At 35.8% G+C, this 21,278-nt stretch overlaps 2 protein-coding genes across 4 annotated transcripts in view; one reads left to right on the top strand and one right to left on the bottom strand.

The window, feature by feature from the left end:
• Positions 1-5,614, top strand: part of LOC103037430 (uncharacterized) — a 57,006-nt gene extending 51,392 nt beyond the window's left edge. Inside the window, exons 10-13 of the mRNA XM_049463944.1 lie at positions 3,522-3,710; positions 4,727-4,768; positions 5,238-5,267; positions 5,412-5,614. Coding sequence (XP_049319901.1) covers positions 3,522-3,710; positions 4,727-4,768; positions 5,238-5,263 — 257 coding nt within the window. The 3' untranslated portion in view covers positions 5,264-5,267; positions 5,412-5,614. The remainder of the gene's footprint in view (positions 1-3,521; positions 3,711-4,726; positions 4,769-5,237; positions 5,268-5,411) is intronic.
• Positions 5,615-12,592: 6,978 nt separating this feature from the next.
• Positions 12,593-21,278, bottom strand: part of atp6v0a1b (ATPase H+ transporting V0 subunit a1b) — a 29,893-nt gene continuing 21,207 nt past the window's right edge. For all 3 annotated transcript variants that reach the window (XM_007239762.3, XM_007239764.3, XM_007239765.3), the window contains 3 exons: positions 18,888-19,005; positions 18,594-18,765; positions 12,593-15,216 (listed from right to left, as the gene is read on the bottom strand). In XM_007239762.3, the coding sequence (XP_007239824.2) occupies positions 15,123-15,216; positions 18,594-18,765; positions 18,888-19,005 (384 nt within the window). In that variant the 3' untranslated portion in view covers positions 12,593-15,122. The remainder of the gene's footprint in view (positions 15,217-18,593; positions 18,766-18,887; positions 19,006-21,278) is intronic.

Raw genomic sequence — 21,278 nt, 5'->3', positions numbered from 1 at the left:
TAAGGGTTGCATGGATTTCAGTCAATATCAGCAATGATGTTCAAGAATCGGTAAGAAAGTTGAAGTTGTGCCGAGGCTAGATACTTTAACAAGACTACGACCCTAAACACTGCTCAGAATTTACCAAAGCATTCATGCAGAGTGAAATCTCTTCTCTCCTTTATGCAGGATGTAAAGTACAGGACCCGGTCACAGCAGTGCAGAATTCTGCAGTTACGCTTAGGTGTCCTCTATCTTCACCACAGCCTGGAATCACACAGGTCTTCTGGGAGGCTGTTTATGGTAACACTGCAGAACGTATTAACCAGTGTCCCCCATCCTGCCCCCCGGCGGGCAACAACAACAGAATCCAGCTGTGTGAGAGAGTGAGAACTGTTCAGGATAATGCAACAGGAACAGAAACCCTGACGATTATTCCTGTTAACTCCCAGGATGCTCTTTGGTATCGGTGTACAGTGCAAACTGGAAATGTGAAATATTGCTCTGAAGTAAAGCTAAAAGTCAAAGGTTTGTCAAAGCATTACATTAAAAAGTCACAAATCACAACAAAATTAATTGGTGATTGAAAGTTTGCAAACCCTTTAGAATTTTCTTAATTTCTGCAAAAACATTGATCTAAAACTTTATAATAAAAAAAACACATGATTGTCATCCTATTGTGATTTGTTATTTCCTTTTTTCTCATTTTCCCTCAGATGAGCCTCTAGTGGAACATTTGACTAAAGGTAAGGTGTTTTTCTTGTGGTTTGTAAGTGTGTTTCAAGGTCTTATTCCATCATTTTTCATTCATTTTGTGGTCTCTAGTATTAATAAACGCCCTGTGAGCTGTTTTTTTGTAAAAAAAAAAAAAAAAAAAAAAAACATGCTCCAGTATAATGCTGCATTAGTCCTGTGGAGGAGTGGGGTGGGGGGTGGGGTTTGGGGTGTTCGTCTTATGCTCATGATTATTCAAACATGCAAACATCTCTAAACGTCTCTATAAACCACAAAATCCACCAGAGATCCTATGTAAACCTATAGTGGGTAGTCCAGGTCCAGAAAGTAAAATTCTACCCCGGGGTTGGCTGAGCCACAGTAGAGCCGCCCAGGCAGTTGGATTTTTGCTTTTAACTAGTTTAACTACACATAATTAAAATCTATTTATTTATTCCTTATCTTTGAATTACTGGGCAAAGCATGTAACACTGATGTGTTATTTGGTCATGAATACGAGGCCAAAAATCACGTGTTGAAGTAGACATTGTGCTTTTCCTGAACATTTCTTTTCATGAGCAGCATGCATATACAACTCAGAGAGACCTGTTGTATTTCACAAGGAACAACAAAAAGTGGATTTTAGTTTAAGGACACCATTAACATATTAAAATCAGTTATTTTTTCATAGACATTGAATGTTGTTATCATTCATCCAGCCTGGCACTCTTTATTAAAATGATAGATTTCCACAAAGGCTAGGCTTTAAGATCATATCAAATCACTTGCAGGTCTTGTTTATCTAATGAAATAAAGACATGATAGTTTACAGGAATAGAGAAGGTCAAGCTGAGGTCTGAGAACTTTCTGAGGGAATTCCTCATAGGCTCATGGTTTGGACAGCCAGTGACACATGTGGAATATTTTTTAAGTGGATTTGATTAAATAAAAAAAATCCAATTCCAGTAGAGTAAATGTGATAGGATAAGGTGCTGTATAGGGTTCTTCTACACGTGAGAAAAAATTATGAAGTGCCGGTTAGTGCCCCTCTAATGGATGTAGAGGATATAGGATAAGGGTTTCATATTGTTGCCCTTTCAGTGGATTAAAAGGGATAAGGTGCCCTATAGGTGCCCTTCACAATAGGATGCATTCTATTTAATGGTAAAAGACAAAGTAGGTCATTGTCATTGAGGGTAAAAAATAAATAATTCCAGTGGTAAATGTGCATTTATTCCATCCATGAAAGTTTACAGTTTTAGTCACAATCCCCCCGTTCAAATGGCTTAGTACAGTTTTTTGTAGAGATTGTAGATTTAAAGATTAAGTTTAATTGAAAATGGCTCATCATCATAGCTTTTGCTTTTTGGTTGGGTATAATGTCCTGCTGTAGGTGCCTTTTTAACTTTTTCTCTCCTGCCCTCCAAACAGCTTGAGTCCACCGGTGTAAATAAGTACTGACCATGCAGTCTTGCCCCCGTTTTCTCTCTATTCAGACTGTACAATATTTGGTCTGTTTGAAGCTGTGGTGAACTCAACCTTCACACATTCTGCCCCTGTACCACATCCTGAAGCCACACAGATCATGTGGGGGATCAATGAAGGAGATCAGGTAGTTCCTATAACCCGCTGCCCTTCACCCTGCACCTCCAGCAGAACCCGGAGACCCCTGTGTGAGAGAGTTCAGACAGTAGAAGATGCTGCATCAGGGAAATCATCACTGACTATCAGTCCTGTGAAGATCACAGACAGTTCATGGTTATCATTCATTGTGAATGCTTCTTCATGCTACACATTTAAGCTTAACGTCAAAGGTTTGTTTCTAAAATCATTTCTTACGTTTCTTAAAATCTTAAGAAACTAAAATGTTCTTACCTTGCAGTTTAGTAGAATTTGTTTAATTTTTATGTTTTCATATGTGTTCAGATGAGTCATATATATTCTTTACACTATTATAGATTTATCATTCTTATTTATTATTAATTCAGCACTATGCATAATTGTGTTGATTTTGTAGAATTATACCAGAAAACATGCTGTTTTAACATGCATATGTTCATTTACAGAATAAAGTTATATTTCAGTAACATATTATATACATAATATATAATTTACTTTTGGATAGAAAACTTCCAAAGGACTTTACAGGTAATTTTAAAGCTTTTGTTTTTGGTTCGTTGATTATGTCACTTCCAAATTAACATTATGTCAAAAAGTGAACAAAAAAACGACAAAACATTTGGAAGTAAAAATAAGTGAACAAATCATCTACATTTTCTGAATATTTATATAGGAAAATATGTTTTTTTTTGTTTAATAGTCCGTTTAATTATTGACATCTGCACCACCAGATCTTTCCCTGATTAAAATGTGTGGAGCTGTTTCTCAGTCTACGTTCTTGTCTATCTGTAAGTTCTTGTGGGCAGGGAATACGTCATAAGTCACAGTACAAATACTGTTCCTAGAACAGCGCACATATCCGCATGCGTTCTTGCTCCTGCTGCGTTATCTGGGATGTGTGTGGATTTGATACAGTTTAATATTACAGAATGCATTTTGCACCTCTATCAACACAGACTGTCAACACCCTACCACAAAATCTGCAGGAAGCGAATGAATATTCAAGCTGCATGAGCAGCTCTAAAGCTCTCTAAGCTCCATGCCAAGATATTGGGCATATCTTTTATAATTTTCTGCAATTTTCAGAGCACAAATTTCTATTCATGTTTTGGATTTAACATACTGGGAACAATAGGGCTCCTTGTTTAATGTTCCAGTTTTTGCAAACAGTATTTTAATGGTTATGTTTTTCTTATTTGTAATTGAAGGTTTTTCACATCCAACACCCAGCCCTCAAACACTGCCGACCCAGCCAACAAACACTGAGGAGACTAAAGTATTTCACTTGACTGTGTTTTTTACCCTGGCTTCACTTGGCTTTGTGTGCACCTTACTGACCCTCATTGCATGTACATTAGTGTGCCGGAAAAAAAGAGAAGAAAGAGGCATGCAACACGGTATTAAACTTCTATAGTTTTCTCCACTTTGGCTATACAGTAAGAATTTGAACAGTGTAATAATAGTTAACTATAACCATGTAATAAAATGAGAATTTCTTCTGTAACGTGAATCTTTAATTTTTAGTGAGTTAAATATTTCAATATGCAGCATCAGGAAATGCATCACTGAAAGTCAGCCCTGTGGTTTTGATCTACAGTGAATGCTTCTTCCTGCTATACATTCAATCTTTTCATCTCAAACACCTGTTAAACATTTGATCTCCTAATTGTGCTCTTATATATTTACAGTAGATTAGGTATTTGAAGGTAAAATCCCCATAGTAAAAGAAAAGTATATTTAAGTATATTTTTTTAAAGTAAACTTAACATGGAAAAGTTTATCCTTTTTAAAATTAAAATATGTACTTAAATACATACTGAATGTACTATTTTGGAACAACTTATGGCAGCATAAGTATATTTCAGTTGTAATTAAGCTATATTTAAACAAAACATAAAAGCATTACATTGTGCTTTTGAGTGCCCTTTTTTGTACAACTTCTGAAAACAGTAGATTTAAGTATGTGTTTTTTAAACACCTTTTTTAATACTCTTGAAGTATATTGTAAATGTACTACTTTGCATTTTGATGCACATATTGTGTACACCTTAATGTTACTGGGAGAAAAAATGTGCACTTTAAGCAGTATTTAATCAACGCAACATATATTTTAAATCATATTGCTTAAAAATACATTTTATAGAAATACTGAGAAAGTATATATAACGTGTATTTTCATAAAGTATATTAAATTGAAAATGCACTTTTAGTATTCTTAATCTAATTTGAACATACTTTTAATGCTCTTAAGGATACTTCCTTTTCACAAGGGTCTCTGAGAAAAATTATAGTTTTATACCACAAATATATACATTTATACAATATATTCTCCCTATATGTTGATCATTGTTCACATGTCCCTGCAGGTTCATTTTCTTCCCTAATTTCATGTAGTTTATTTACATCCTGTCAGGCACGTGCAGTCAGGGAGTCGAGGAGGCGGACGGAAGTGCAGGTAATTGAGATTTAATAAATATATAAATAACAAAGAAACAAGTAAACACGGAACAAAGAAATAAACCAAAACAAACGAGGGAGTAACGATAACATAAAACAGGGAGGCTAAACAAAGAAACAAACGAGTAACTGAAACAAGACTAAAAGAAACGCTGGGAGACAAACGACAGAAGTTGGTGCAAAGACCGACAAAAAACAATAAAACAGGAGGGCTATTTAACACACACAGGAAGTGGAAACACCTGGGGCTAGGGGGCGGAGCTACAAATTGAGGTGGAAAAGTACTGAGACAGAACACAGGGGCACAGGTCACGTGGGGAACACACAGGCATGAGGACAGACAGGAAACAGGGTCAGGACGTGACACATCCAAGTCATATTTAAATAACATTTCAATATAATGTTTTTTTTTAACATTTATTTGATATATATTTTTTAAATATGTTAAATATGTTTTTTTTAAACAGTCCTGTATGAAAATGTGGCCATGTGAGCTGGTAAGTTATTACCATTACCATTATTACAATATTATTATTATTTTATAGCATAGTGCAGTTTAATGTAATATAATATAATTCTGTCAGAATACCTTGCTTAGAGACTTATATAATGTAATAACAATAACATTTTTCTCCCTACAGTTCTGATCCAATAAGAAGAGAAATATACTTATCCACCAACCCAACCATAACTATATCTACAGGGTTTTGTTGTAATATTGTATTTTTGATATTGAAGTTTTTTCTTTTCATCCTTCTTTATTTTATATTTCCTTTATTTTTTATAAATTTTCAATTATGTCTGCTGAAAAATTAACTTGATTATCTGCTTCTTGATTCTTGTTTAGATGTAAGACAATAAAAAATAAATACATTTTACAAAATATCTCTGGTGTTAATTGTTTGGTATCACTTTATTTGAATGGTCGAATTGATGTCTCATAACTTTCAAATGCATGCTATTCAATGCCAAACTATGCAGCTATCTATATACACACTCTTAAAGACAAACACATGCCATCAAAGTTCAGTTTCAAAAGCTGAGCTTGGTTTGACACTTCCTGTTATTTCCTGTAAACTTGAAGGGGGTCTTTCAGTAAACAGAGTAGAACTATTAATATGAATAAATGTCTCTAAAGTTTGTTGTATTTTGATTGTCTTGTAGTTATCACAGATAGCAAAATTATGTTAAATCAATATTTATTATCTCCTCGTCTTAATCAGATTTTATATCTGATGTAAAAATATTTGTGCACAACAATTTTAGGTTGTTTTATTATTATTGTTTTATATGTATTGTTTGCATTACATTTTATTTTTATTAAATATGTACATCTTCATATTTTATTATACCTTGTACTGATATTCTGGTGTATAAAGGGGCATTTAAATATAAGTCATTATACTATTTGAGGGGAGCACCTTCTGTCTAAAAGCATTGAGAGTGTAGAAGAGTCCCAACTATTTAAAGCCTTTATATAAACATTGATTTAATGTCAGAATTTCAGCACTATCCAATATTATATGAAAGGTTGTTTTTCCATCAACATTAATATACGTAATGCAACCATAGTTGTTAATAACATTGTTAATAAAATATTCCTTGCTATCTAGGAAGAAAACCAACACAAATTCAGTTTAATGCTTTATAGTGTGGCTATTAACCAGTGTTTTCAAATACAGTGGTACAACCTAAAACATGTTATTAAAGAAATTAAAAGAGTAATTGAAGAAACCATCCACAATGTATCATGAGGTTTGTTCAACTTCAATTGCTTCAGTGCATGTTGGTTTGTTTTGTCCGACTTGAGTCTGCGCCTTCACTGCATGGTGATGACATGCGGCATTTTAATTTCGCGAGAGCAAGGCGGCTGCAGGCTTGCGGTAGCTTTTTTTTTAGCTGCACGAGACAGCTTGATAAGGACAGAGTTCACACCTCATTGGCTAGAAATCCCCCCTCACACCCCCGGACTCTGTTTCTATTCATTCTAAAATATAAACTTATAATATAAATTTCTCTTCAACTAAATAATGCACATTATAATGACCTTGTGATAATCTTTGTGTCATTCGTCATTGTATTACTGTAAAGCACTAAAATTCCTTTTGTATTTTTGGTCCCTAACTTTTTTTCACTAAAATCTTTTTAAAACTGTTGCTTTGTTTTAAAAAATGCAAAAAATAAATCTTGTTTTATATCCCCATCACTGTTATTGTTGTTGTTGTTATAAAAGTGGACCTAAATTAATATATTTATATTAATAAATACAACCATTTAAATATTAGCTAGGCGTGGGAGGTTTGAAAATATATATTGAATGGTTGTAATATAATTTAATCTATAATAATCTATAATATATAAATAATACACAGTACTCAGTACACAGAATTTCTCCTAACAGTAACCTAGCTGTTATTCTAGCTCTTATCCATGCAGATTAATGCTAAAATATATCGGAGGAAGTGTGAGTGACCAATGGAAATGACACACCTTCTGTTGTAGAGCAGACATGGCCTGAGGAGGACTCACCAAACAGTGATAAATTACAGGAGAACAATGCATCATTGGCCCCTGCAGGCCCAGGAGGACGTACCACTGATTAGCGTTCAACATATCAGTGGGTCAAAAATGTGAGAAACGCTTCTGGTTCTCTGAAGATTCTTAAAAAAAAAAAAACATTTGACAATAACTGGAGAGATTTTTTCCTGAGGAAATTAAACAACCATTTAATAAAGAAATTGGCAACAGGATGGAAGCTGAGCCAGTTTTCAGCCAAAGTGAGTCTATGCCAGTTATTCATGCACTACTTCACTCCTCAGCTAAAACTCAATTGAATTGTACAGTTTAAAATACTTGATGAATGTGATTAAATGTGTTTCATTTATTAAATTAATTAATGATAGAGCATGCAATTAATTGGATTATTTTATGTAACAAAATATAAAAATAGAATTTTCCAATAAATAAAACAGATTTCATAGGGCCCTAATTATGCTGTGCCCCCTGGCTTGCCAGAATAAGATGTTGTCAACCAATGAAGGACCAGTTCAAAAACAGCTACAAGCAAAAAAAAACAGGCTCATTGTGAGGCTAGTCTGGTTATGCATTTTTTAAACAGCAGAGTGCGCTCTTTCACTTAAACTGTATTTTTGAGGACAGTTCACTATCAATAAGATATTATATCAGGCAGCAGGCTTTAAACCAGTGAACAGAACTCTATGTTATAATTAACTTTTATATTAGTTTAAGACCTTGGTATACTTTTTATACTGTGTTGTGTTTCATTTTGAACCCCATATTAACCCACACAAACTCCACTTAAGTTACATGTATTGTTATATTGCTCATATTGATGCTTTTATGCATCCAGTTTAAACTGCTCTTGTCTTGTATCACTTTTATTTAGCCAAACTTCTGGATCCAGCCTGCACACCAGATCTTCTGTGGATGTTGGACTTAAATTAAAAATTATTCAGAGTTATTAGTTTCATGGCTCTAAAAAAGCCTTATGCATGCTCTTCTTGTGCACTTTTTTTCTAAATCAACCTTTTATGAGATTATGAGAAAAGTGCTATATACACTGACATGCCAAATGTTTTTTTTTTATTTATTTCAATTAAGTATTAAAGCTAAAAAAATGTTGTACTGGTCTGCAGGGTATGTGTGTGGAATGTGATTTCTTCCAGAGTCATAAACTGTATCATAAACTGTATACTCAGTGATTCGCACAGACAACTCTAGACAGACACTGCAAGTCACAATCATTACCACTCACTGCGCTGTCCACTGTGAGTGGTAATGCCTCCTACAACATACTCCAGGTACACACATGAGACTGTGGATCGTGGAATGTTAAAGACCACACAACTTCAAAAATAGAAACTCCCATCCCTCTGGTACCTACTATCAAGCATCACTCAAATTCTGATCGTCATGAGCACGCTTCCTCACAAGGTAACACAAGATAACACCTCACATAGTGGTAGGCATGCCTCTCAGGTGTGGTCATTCCCAGGTCATCTGCGAAGAAACACCTCATGAAAAATGTACATACTGCTATCCCATGACTTTTGTCATGTCAGAGTAAATTAAACTTAATTACTCTATTTTTACCCAGAGTGACTTTAGTGACATTAGAATCATGTTGCACAGGTAGGAGTATGTATGTAATGTTTGGAGTCCTGCCAAAGGACTCTCATTACTCATACATAGTAGGCCTCCTGCAAATTACACAAACAGGCTAGATATTTCTTGAAATATGCAACAGAAATGTCTGAATGTGAGACGGAATGTCTCTAATGCATTAGATACTAAGCATATAATAAATAATAATAGAAATAAAGCACTTACATATTTAATATATAAAAGTAATTACAAATTATTTTAAATGTACAGCATTAAATATGTTGTAATGTACAAGACGTACAATTTTTTTAATATATATATATATATATATAAACAGAAAGCTCTTTCTGTTTTCCAGTGAAATTCTGGAAAAAGCTGGTGATTTAGAATGAAAGCAATTTCCATGTTAAAGAGACACGGAGACAAGCACTGACCTGCACAGGAATCTGAATAGTGTTTACTGAATGGGAAGAACTGTCCTCCCTTCTGGTGCCAGGCTGCAGTGTGTGTGTGTGTGTGTGTGGATGTGCTTAAAAAAAACACCCCATGTACCTCTTTACACTTCTGTTTATGTACTAAAATATACATTGCATACTATTGTGCAAAGTTACACAGCAGAGTACTTAATCCTCAACAAAACTTCCTACATTGCTTATTATGTTTATAGTAGACAGGTCTCGCTTTAACACAAAGAAAGTTATTACTGCAGTGCATCATTGCCAGTAAAGCAATATAACCCTTTACTGTTAGTCTAAGTTATCTGCATGTACTTTCACATTACACAAGTCCATGTAAGTGACATACCATAAATGACAATTGTAATTACCGCTTCTGTAATGGAACATATCTAAAACCACAAAACTGGGACGGTGTCTTGGCTTGATTTATTTGTATTTTTGTTAGCTTGTCACTAAAAACAAGGTGTTATGGTGCCTTCAAGTCCTCCTTGTAAGTTTCTACTTACGAGTTTTATACTTTTGGTCTATTGTCATAAAAAACAAGATGTTTATTTTGCCCTATTCCAAGAGAATGAAACAAATGAGACACGCATTAGAGTGAGTGGTGTTTTTATCTCATTAGAATGTTAAATCATACTAGACTTTTACCATACGTTTTTCATGTATTGCTAGTTATTTTATTAGTTAGCTAATAACAGCCTGCATGTTATCAAGTGTTGTAGCAAAAGTCTCTACCATAAATGCAGCTAAACATAAATCAGAAAAGAAACAGCTTACTTTATTTTACTAGTGTTGCATATAAACCAAAATAATTACCTAAAACCTCTGTTAGTTTATGAAGGTTCACCCGGAGTCGTAGATGTGCTCAAAAGAAAACAAGTTTATTAACAGGACGCTCCTGGAGACCCTGCCCTGAAGCCTCACGATTCGCAGACCGGTCAGCTTCCAGGGACAGACTCTGAAACATTACATGCATACAGTCCTATTAAATACTCAATTCTCCTCCCAGTATGAAATCACTTTAACCTACACCAATCCTACACAATTGTATACGTAAACCCAGCACCGTAAAACGGGTCAGCTCCGCGTCCGGAACGCTGATGGGCTTGCCAATGCCTGAACTCTTAACCCTTTATTCTCTTTTATTCTTTAACATTTATCGCATTATCACCAAACTTCACAAGAAACCCCAATATCTCATCTCTACTTGCCCCCAATATATCTACGACTCCAGAATTTACAGACAATTCCATACAGCCAACACCACGTCAAATTTAGTATAGCCAATGGGCAGAATTTTAATGAAAAAGGCTTCTGCCTTACCTGAAAACAGCCGGCCACGATGGGGAAACTTACCAGGTGGTGGCTTAATGGAGGGTTTAGGATTATACTGACTACAAATTTGACAAGTTCTTACCCAGTCTGTTACCATGTCCTTTAAATGTGGGTGCCACCAATACTGTACATTCTTCATCATCTGGTTGATTCCCACGTGTCCAACACTGTGTGCTTCTCCAAGCACAGCAGCCCTAAGTCCACTGGGTAACACAGGGCGGCCGTCCGGCCCCCTCCAAACCCCTGCTTCCATTTTGGCTCCTTTATTGAGCCATAATGTTTTCTCCTCAGGTGCCGCCTGGGCTTGCCAAGAATCGATTATAAGGAATCGGTTATAATAAAACATTGACTGATTATATTCCAATATTATCTTATACATAACACTAGTAAGACTTGAGTCAAAAACCTGGAAACAGGAGCAGGCTAAAGCTAGGGTAAAGCTAGGCTAAAAGCTAACCTGGCTGCAGACTCCTGAGGTAATTTACCTCATACAACACAGATTAGACAAATATAGTGTAGCTACCTGGAATAATTACAGAAAATAATGACTATTTTTGTTACACTTAAAAAAATAAGTTGTGTTGTGAGCCTACGGTGAGTTTTAATAGTGTTGTGAACCAGCCAATGAAAAAAAAACATTCTCCTCAAAACCACTGTAAAAGAAAAATCAGCGATTTGCATTCTGAAGCACAGCGGTGAGACGTTTGTTGTAGTTAACCACAAGTTTAGCACACACACCAGGGGGAATTTTGGCCCACTCTTCTTTGCAGATCCTCTTTAAATCATGAAGGTTGGTGGGCTGTCGCTTGGCAACTCTGACCTTCAGCTCCCTCCATAGATTTTCGATCGGATTGAGGTCTGGCGACTGGCTGGGCCACTCCATGACCTTAATGTGATTTTTCTTGAGCCAATCCTTTGTTGCCTTTTGATTAGGGAGAACAGGTGGCTTCAGGTCAGGTAACAAGTTGATTGGGAGTGTCTAACTGGTCTGTAAAAGCCAGAACTGCTAATGAATACTAAGGGATCAAATACTTATTTCACTCCATGAAATACAAATCAATTAATATATATTCCTTAGATTTATTTTCTGGATTTTCTTTTTAATATTCTGTCTCTCCATGTAAGAATACATCTACCATTAAAAGTATAGAATGATCATGTCTTTATTAGTGGGCCAACGAAGAAAATCAGCAAGGGATCAAATACTTCTTGGACTCACTGTATGCATCTGAGAACTTATTATAATTTATAATTTCTGTATTTCTAAGCATACTACCCAGATGGCAACAATATGTTGAATTAAAGTAGATTTTTCCGTCTAATAATGCTCTGAAACTATGTTGATCTCTGACATCAGAATTGATTTATTTGTGCCCATCAATTTTACATTGATTCAACATTAGTCTTACAAGTATTGTTTTTATTAAACTTTTTTTACATGAAACATATATATATATATATATATATATATATATATATATATTGTTTGTATTTTATTCTTAAAGCTAAGTTTCTACAGTGTAGAAAGTTACAATTAATTCGTAATCAATATCATATATAAATATAATAATAATTATTATTTGAGGAAGCAGCTAAATAGCTCAATTAAAAGTTTCCATATCAAGATTCATTGTCAGAAAATCAATGCCTATGAATGTTAAATAAAGGTTTTTAAAAGTTTATTTTTATTTTTATCATCAACATTAAACGAAGAAACGCCACCAAAAAAGTGCCGTTTATTAAATGTTCTTGCTATCAAGGAAGTAAAACCACTTCCTTTAAAAAATATCATCAAAATTGCTTATTACTGTTCCATTTTACAGTACCCAATTTATTAATTATTCAAATCTCAGCTTAAGTACACTAAAGTTTCTTAAAATAAAAGAAAGAGCGGTGCACTTCAGTGTTTTTCTCCCAGCAGGTTTATTTAATGGTGGATTTCTGGTAGAGATGTGCTCCACCTCATCACAAACATCAACAAACACATTTGAAGTGGTGTCTCTTATGGAACATGCATACACTCACAGACCAAAATCACATCCACACACAGAACAACACTTCCAGCAATAACACGGAGCACAGCACCTCTTTATAGTGGTTATAGACCAGAGCCATCAATATACAGGTCATTTTATTACATCTTCTGCCACTGCAATTACAAACCACACAGTATGGATGACCTGCTACAGATATGCACCGTGGTTGAAGAGTTTACACACACACACACACACACACACACATTTTACCACTGAATATGTAGTATTTGTGAAATGCTTCTTCTGCTGCTTCTTAGATTAGGAATCTAAAGATATGTCACTGATGTTTATTATAGCTGCCGTAGGGCTATGACTGTAGGTGGTATAGTTAAGTAAGAGTTGTAACAGATCAGGGGTCAGATTCAAAACGTTGTAAGATCTTAAGAACGAGCTTAGAAAATACCTTTTTTATAATTTTATACTAAAGAACAAATGCAAGATAAATAGTTATATATTAATAAATACATTATTTTCTTGATTAAAAAAATCTTAATAATTGGTATTCATAAAAATATAAGTTCTTAAATATTTTGTAACCTTACACTTGGCCTTAAACTTATCACATTCTGTAAAAGATCAAATGGTGACATATAATTTTAACCTGTCAAATTTCTAAAATTAATATCTATTTTTACAGTATTATAAGTGGTGATTGTTCTTAAATTACTGTTAGTTTCTACTTAAGAAAAACAATAGCTTTCTGATGTCACACTATTGTTATTCTATTTTTTAAAGATAGATTTGTGTCCTGTTGATTATTTCCTCCACCACTCAATACAGTTCCTTGTTTACTTAATTTTTAACAATTTGTGCACAAATTTAACTATATTATGGAAAATTATAAATGTGTCTCATTCATAATAAGCTGCAAAATGCAGCATAAACAGCTACATTACAAGCAATCTGCATATGAACTCAAAACTCACTTTTGACTTTTTTTTTTTTTTCAAACACCTTGTTTTTTTTAACGCCACCAGTTTTTACTGACTGACTGACATTCACTTTTCATTGATTTTCTTTTTTTAGGGCTTACTAAAAGTAAAGGTTCCACAAGCGTAGTAGGATCATTAAAACTTTGATAAAGTTTGCAGTTACTTTTCTAAAGAACGAATGTAAGATTTGTTAGGATCATCTTGGTAAAGGACATCCCTTTTTATAAATATCTTAAGATAGTTTTTCTCTTCGGAAAGCCTTTATGAGTACAGTCCCCATGGGAAATATAGTTTGGGAAATCTGAAGTCAGATTTAAAGAATCTTCGGCTTGATCAGGAAACATCTGCTCCTGCTTCCTTTCCTCAAATGGTTGCATTCCAGTAACAAAATAAGTGCAGATGAGAGACGGGGTGATCAGAGGGAATCAGTAAAAGATGTGATGAGTATTTTCCACAGGAGGATGGGTATCCCCCGTGCTTTGTTATTGTTGGAATTCCTTTAGAAGGGCTGCTCAGGATAATAAAGTTTAACCTTTAGTTTGTCATATTTGTCATGCTGACATTTCACGTTTTCGGCATTACACCACAGCATTGTTCAGAAATACTGTTCCTGATACTGTACTGCACTACTATGGTAATTTACACTAATCAACAAAACAATAGTTGCACCCAGATAGAATTAACTGAGTCTTGGTAACAATAACCAACAATTACTTGTATGGAGGCACTGTGAATTGTTGTCTTGTGTTACACCTCCAAAAGGGTGGAGTCAATGCCAGATTTAAATCTTTTTTAAGCCCAAACTTACATTAATGAGATTCTGCAATCAGTGGATCTGAAAAGCTTGCCTTGAAGACACAGATACTATGCAATGGCCAGCTACAATGTCAAACCTATCTCTTATAGAAAATGTTAGGAATTCCATATGGACGTGCCATCAATGCTCCATGGATTAATTAGCATTAATTAGCATAAATTAGCATTCGAGCGGCATTAATGCTAATCGATAATTGCTGGACTCCATTAGGAACCTCTACAACTCCATGCTGAGACATCTGATGTTCTGTTACACATGTATTACACACTACTTCTGCATGTGTTGCTCAATAAGTATGACCAAGAGTTGTCCATATCAGTCCAATTATTTAATCATTTATTGTTCCTTTAGAATAGCATTGCAATCTGACAATTCCTTCAGGGTGCAACTATTTAGTGATGATGAGTTCTTTATTCTAAACTGTTAGCAACATCTATTTGTATTGAAGAGAAGGAAAGATAGCTTTAGGGAAAAAGAACACTGACAACAATGGTTTCCTAGTAGTCATTTAGAGGGCAAATGTAATAGCTTATGGCCATTTCATAACAGCAGCTGTATTGACACGACATGAGAGGGTACACGTGGGCTCCATGCAGAGAGCAGAATACTGGGAAATCCTTGTTTGTGCTGGGAGATAGTTAGAGCGGCTTTACTCATCGAAGCGCCCCTCCAGGATGCTGTCAAAAGAGAAGGGCACGAACTTGAAGCCCAAGCCGGTGTAGAACTTGTTCTGGAACTCCACCCTGGAATAGTCGATAAAGGAGAGACAGAGGTTAGAGCAGAGCTTCCAAAACAACTACAGTCTCAGCAGCTTATAAATCCTCATAAGACTTCAATGCTTATTTCATACTAATTTCAAGGTGCAATTATTAAATAACTGTAGGGACTTCTACGTCAGGCATAAATATCAACATATTTAAAACTGTTTTATAAAAAAAAAAAATATATATATATATCTATCTCTTAGTTAGCATATGTGTCTGATTTAATTTTAAAAAAGAAGGTACATATTTTGTGCGGAAATGGTTTGGTGTGGAAGGATTTCAGGAGTGTAGTCTTGTAGAAATTATGTTGTAGAAACATCTCAACTAAAGAATAAGCATGATGATTTTATTTTAACATCTCAAACAACAGTCAACAGCAGTGTGCAACTGTCCTGTGTTTATTATTATAGACAATCTGCTATATACGCTATACTGTATTTCTGATGTTGCAAGTAAATAGTGATGCTTTAATGTTATACTTTTTTAAGGTTTTCATCATATAGTGGAGTAATGTACAGCTCTGGAAAGAATTAAGATACCACTTCAGTTTCTAAATTAGTTTCTCAGATTTTGCTATTTATAGGTATATGTTTGAGTAAAATGAACATTGTTTTTTTATTCTATAAACTACAGACAACATTTATCTCAATTTCTAAATAAAAATATTGTCATTTAGAGCATTTATTTTCAGAGCTTTCAGACCTCAAATAATGCAAAGAAAACACGTTCATAATTATAAAGTCTTAAGAGTTCAGAAATTGGTGGAATAACCCTGGTTTTTAGTCACAGTTTTCATGTATCTTGGCACTTTCTCCTCCACCAGTCTTACACACTGCTTTTGGATAAATTTATGCCACTCCTGGTGCAAAAATTCAAGCAGTTGAGGTTGGTTTGATGGATGGTGATCATCCATCTTCCTCTTGATTATATTCCAGAGGTTTTCAATTTGGTAAAATCAAAGAAACTCGTCATTTTTAAGTGGTCTCTTATTTTTCCAGAGCTGTATATCATAATTTTGCTTAAGTATATGCACATAAAGGTTTTTAGGAATATTGCCCATCCCTACGTCTGTGCAAATCGAAAAAGACAAGCTAAGCTGAATGTTCTCTACACACTGGCTAGAAAACTACCTCATACCTCATGCTTCATTCTGACTCCATACTTGTGCTTTGAGTTCAAAGAACTTTTTACTGGCATGTGATTGTGTCTAACATTCTGATTTTCATTTTATTTAAGTATCGGGGATGGACATTTGTTTTTATGTGCTTTATTTATTTATTTTTATTTTTTCTGGTGCTGTACTGTGGATCTGTCTTTTCTTATCTTATTTGTCATCAGCTGTATTGCCCTAGCAATAAATTAAGTATACACTATATGTCCAAATATTTGGGGACATCCTGTCTAACAAATGCATTAAGTTACTCTACATTTAATGCTGACATAGATTGCCCAGTCCCTTCAGAGATGTAGAGCTAATAAAGCAGGAGTTGAGCAGTAGAGCCGATAAACATGAACATACGGCTTCATTTAATACTTTTGGGATAAATTGGGGAATTGGGGATAAGTTGGGGTGGTGATCATCCAACACCTTGACTTCACTATCGCAGCTCTTGTCACTGAATAAAATGCAATTCTCACAACCATTTGGAAATATAGTGTACTTAAGAGCTAAAGGTAAAACGTATTAGATTAGAAACCAAATCTCCAATGCTGCTTTTGTTATACATCGTAATTCTCACAGTAATGCTCTATAATTCAGTAGTAATATTGGAGGAATGTATATTGGAGACAGTTACTTTAACATGAGAAGAAACCATAAATGAACAGGAGTCCACACAGTGCAGTTCATGGTCCTGCATTGGGAAGGATCTCAGATGGAAATTCAAAGTGCTTACAATTCAAATTCAAAGTGCTTACAATCGCCTACAAGGTGATGACAGTACAGGCTCCTTCCTACCTGCACTCGCTCCTGAAGGCTTACGCTACCTCCCGGCCGCTGCGCTCCTCCAATGAACGTCGCCTCGCTTTGCCAAACACTCACACAAAGCAATCCAGACTGTTCTCATACAGAGTTCCCCAATGGTGGAACAAACTACCTTCCACTACCAGATCAGGAGAATCTCTCGCTATCTTTAAGAAACTCCTGAAGACAGAGCTCTTCAAAGAGCACTTACTCTCCTAACACCTCTAACAAACTAACTAATTCTAACCTCATCTCCTTCTTCCTCTTCTCTACTCCTCTATCCCATTATTTCCCTCTGACCTCCTTAAGGCCCTATCTATAGATGCTTTATTTTTAACTTCTATTATTTTTGTACTTAACCTCTTCTATTTGCACTTCAATATTGTAAGTCGCTTTGGACAAAAGCGTCTGCCAAATGTAATGTAATGGAACATTTTGATGCCCTTATTTAGGAAATCTGTCCTTTACTAGGTCTGTGCTCTGGCTTTTACAAGCAGCATGATCTGCAGTTTAATTGGCAAAAGTGCCTGGTCATAAAAATGCACAGTCTGTGTGTTCTGCACACACATAAAACCTTTGTACCTATGTTGTACCTATGACACTGTTACTAAAACAGAACATAACTTCAAAAACTCATTTTGGGGTTGTTTGATGTGCCTTTATGTTAAATTTGATGTTTCTTGATGTTTCTATTAATATATACAGTATCTGCAAAATAACAATGCAAATTAGATACTGGGCCTTATTGTGCACCCTGTGATGCTCGTGGCTATCTTACACCCTGTCAACAGTCTATTTTCACACCTTGTGCACACGTTCTTAAAAAAACATTGGACTTTAGGAATATATTAATGCCAGTGGGCGTGGTGGTCTGGAAGTGACGTGTGTTCAGGTCAATTGTGTGTTCAGTTTTCTCTGCTGAGATGCACAAAGCCCAATGCTCTTATGATCCCAACGCGCCAAAGCCAGAGCAATGCGCCATTGACCAGTGCGCTATAGATCGCTAAAATAGGATGCACTGTTCTAATGCCTCTTACTGTGTCTATCACTTGCCTTTCATCTGTAATTGATTATGTGTCTGTGAAACTGACAAATTTGACACTTCATGGTATCATCGTGGGATGACTTTAAAGGAAGCTTTCTAATTAAATTTGCTTCTTTAGTGAAGCAAACAATCAGCCTCGTAACTCCAGATGTGCGTCAGGTACAATCTTGTGATGAGACGCAATCGAAAAAAGTGTAGATGCTACTGAAATGATCTATATATATATATAGAAATATAGATTGAAACATTAAGAAACTGAATAATGAATAATGTTATTTAATAAGTACAACAAGCATATGATGAGAATGAGAGAAAAAAATTGACATTTGAAGGACTTCTGTAACTTACCAGTGCAGACGCAGAGCATGCAAGAATGCAGACAGCCCCTCCATGACCAACAAAATGCACACTGTCAGTGTGGCAAAGGCTGGGAAGATGATACACAGGCCAAAGAATCCACCACCACTCCGGGAGGCCAGGCCCAGGTGCATGACCATTCCCCACAGCACCTCAGACAGCTCTGATAGACACAGACAGAAACAGAGAAACAAACTTGATGTAGAAGAGAGATGAAAACATCAATATAATGCAAATACTGGATATCCTTAAGAACCGCATGTTTAAATCTTTGCGAGTACTCACGTGCATGGGCCAGACTAAGAGCCCAGAGGCGCAGGTAGGAGGCAGTGTTGGAGATACAGCCAAGACAGTATTCAATAGTGTGAATGGCCTGGTGAACTGCTACATCTCCAAAGTCAAACTGCACACATACAGAGAAAACGAGCATATTATGATATTGAGCAGGTAGTGTAAAATGGAGAAGGTGGGTTGGGGCAAGATATACAGGGGTTGTACAATGAAACTGAAACACCTGGTTTAACTCGTGTCAATTGATAATTAGACATTCTGTCGTAAATACTGTTAATTAATGTACTCTTATTGTAAAGTGTTACCTTCTCTTTAATTGACAGTGCTATCTAGAGGGACTACACAAGTTGTATGTGTGCTTTTGCACATCTGTGTCAGCAATGCGTGCAACTTAAAGTAGCTGGATACATTCATTAGAAAGCATGTCCACAAACATTTGGAAGTATAGTGTACTTAAGAGCCAAGTAATCCCCCAATATATCAGAAATCCAACTGGACACTCATCACCTTTTCATTTCTTTTGATCTGACTGAGCAATCAATATTCCTTTCGTCCTTCCTGAACTACATGAACACTGGAAAATAAAGTTGTACAGTTCTTCCAGGCTGTTTATTCAAGAAGTAGCCATGCTGGACCTCTAATCATTATTTCCATCATAATATCCTCTCATTGAGTAAGCCACTCTGACTCATTTCTGCTGAAAACAATGGTGCGGTGACTGTGATAGCAGGCTAACCCCTTTTTTCCTGACCTTCAGATGACCCATGAAACCATTTCTCAAACAAAGTAGTCTTCCACAAGTTAGCAGCTTTTAAAAAACCCTTTTATCATCTACTGAAGCAGGTACACAGCCGAGCATGTCAGTAATATGTGTGGTATGTGGTAAGACTGGAGGTTAAAGTGTGTTTTTTATCACATAGGAAACCCACCAGAAGTGCTTCTCTCCATGTCGGTCTTGTAACGTTTGACTTGGCAAAGACCTGCTTCCCTTTTCCCACCTGATCCTTTTGTTCGGACTGCCTGTGCGGCTCCATCAGCCTCATGGAAAAACAGTGAGCTAATGCGCTCATTGTTCTACAGTTAAGACACTGGCTGTTTAGGGTTTAGACTTTGTGAACTTCAAGAGCTAAACCTAAACTTGGTACCTGTTGAAGGTAAACCTCATCCCTCTTCACTATGGTGGTTATGGCATGTTATGCTGTTTTGAGAAGCATGACTTTTTTTGTATGCAAATTAATTTTTATATTATTATATTATCAAGTAGAGGACAGTTTGTGCCCCTTTTTGAGAAACTTAAAGATCTCAATTCATGTTTTTTTCATAAATTTTGCGGTGATCTGTAGCTGGTTTTGTGAGAAAGTGCTCCGGTGCTCCTGGTTCTGGCTGTTTTAGTTTGTCGGAGGAGTGGACGGGGAAGAACGACAGGATTTCAACTCTTACTCATGAAAAAATGTATGACATGCAAACATAACAGCACTGTGACAATACCTTCAGGGCTCTGCAGGTGGGCGAGACCATTAAGTCTAAATTACTGGTTGGCGTCAGTTTGGGGTCTTTTCCTGATTCACTCGTTTTTCTGTCTATTTTCTTTCATTGGCTAATGCAGGCGATGGGGGTAGAAGAACAGATTCACACGCAGCATGCATATGCAACTCTGAGTGACCTATTTTATTTAAAAATAAAAACGCAAAAAAACTGAATGGTTTCTAGGAAAATTACACCTTTTAAGGTAAATAGGAGTCTAGTCAAGACAAAAATTCTTGATGGAAAATTCATTTGCATGGATATGTTCAGAGGCATGCAATAGTTTGGACAGCCCTGGTCAAAATCTTTTAGTGAAATATAGATGAAGATTCATTAGGCTTCATTAGGACCTCCGACATTCCCGCTCATGGTAGTTCTCCAATACATTAGAAAAATTTTTTTTTTTTTACCTGAAAACACTCTGCTGTTTAAAGTGCTAGGCAGCTGCTTAGATAAACCCATGGATGCTGATTGTTAAGTCTATTGTTGTTCTAAGACCAAATGTTTTGCAGGAAGGAATATGCAAATTTGCTTGTTAGACAACAATTATTTCTGGTGGTATTGATTTTTAGTTGAACTGGGAGGAGTTTCCGTTAAACTGGAAAGGGTTTTGTTTGTTGATTCGATCAACAGTACTCAAGAGGCAGGAACTGACCAAGTGTCAAATCATAAGTAACACACTAAGGTAATTTTTGCTTGTACTTCACACACCCTTAGATGAAAGGAAAAAAGTGTGTGTGTGTGGGAGGGGGATCTTAGAAGTTTTGGGCAGAAGTTTGGGCTAGCATCACTGGGAAGCATGAAGCTGAAACTGGGGAGGAGGTGGGTGTTAAGTTTTTGACAGGCAGGTAGAGAGGAAGT

This window comes from Astyanax mexicanus, chromosome 1 (genome assembly GCF_023375975.1).
Source record: "Astyanax mexicanus isolate ESR-SI-001 chromosome 1, AstMex3_surface, whole genome shotgun sequence".
In the NCBI taxonomy this organism is placed as follows: domain Eukaryota; kingdom Metazoa; phylum Chordata; class Actinopteri; order Characiformes; family Acestrorhamphidae; genus Astyanax; species Astyanax mexicanus.
This window is presented reverse-complemented; position numbering and strand designations above follow the sequence as displayed.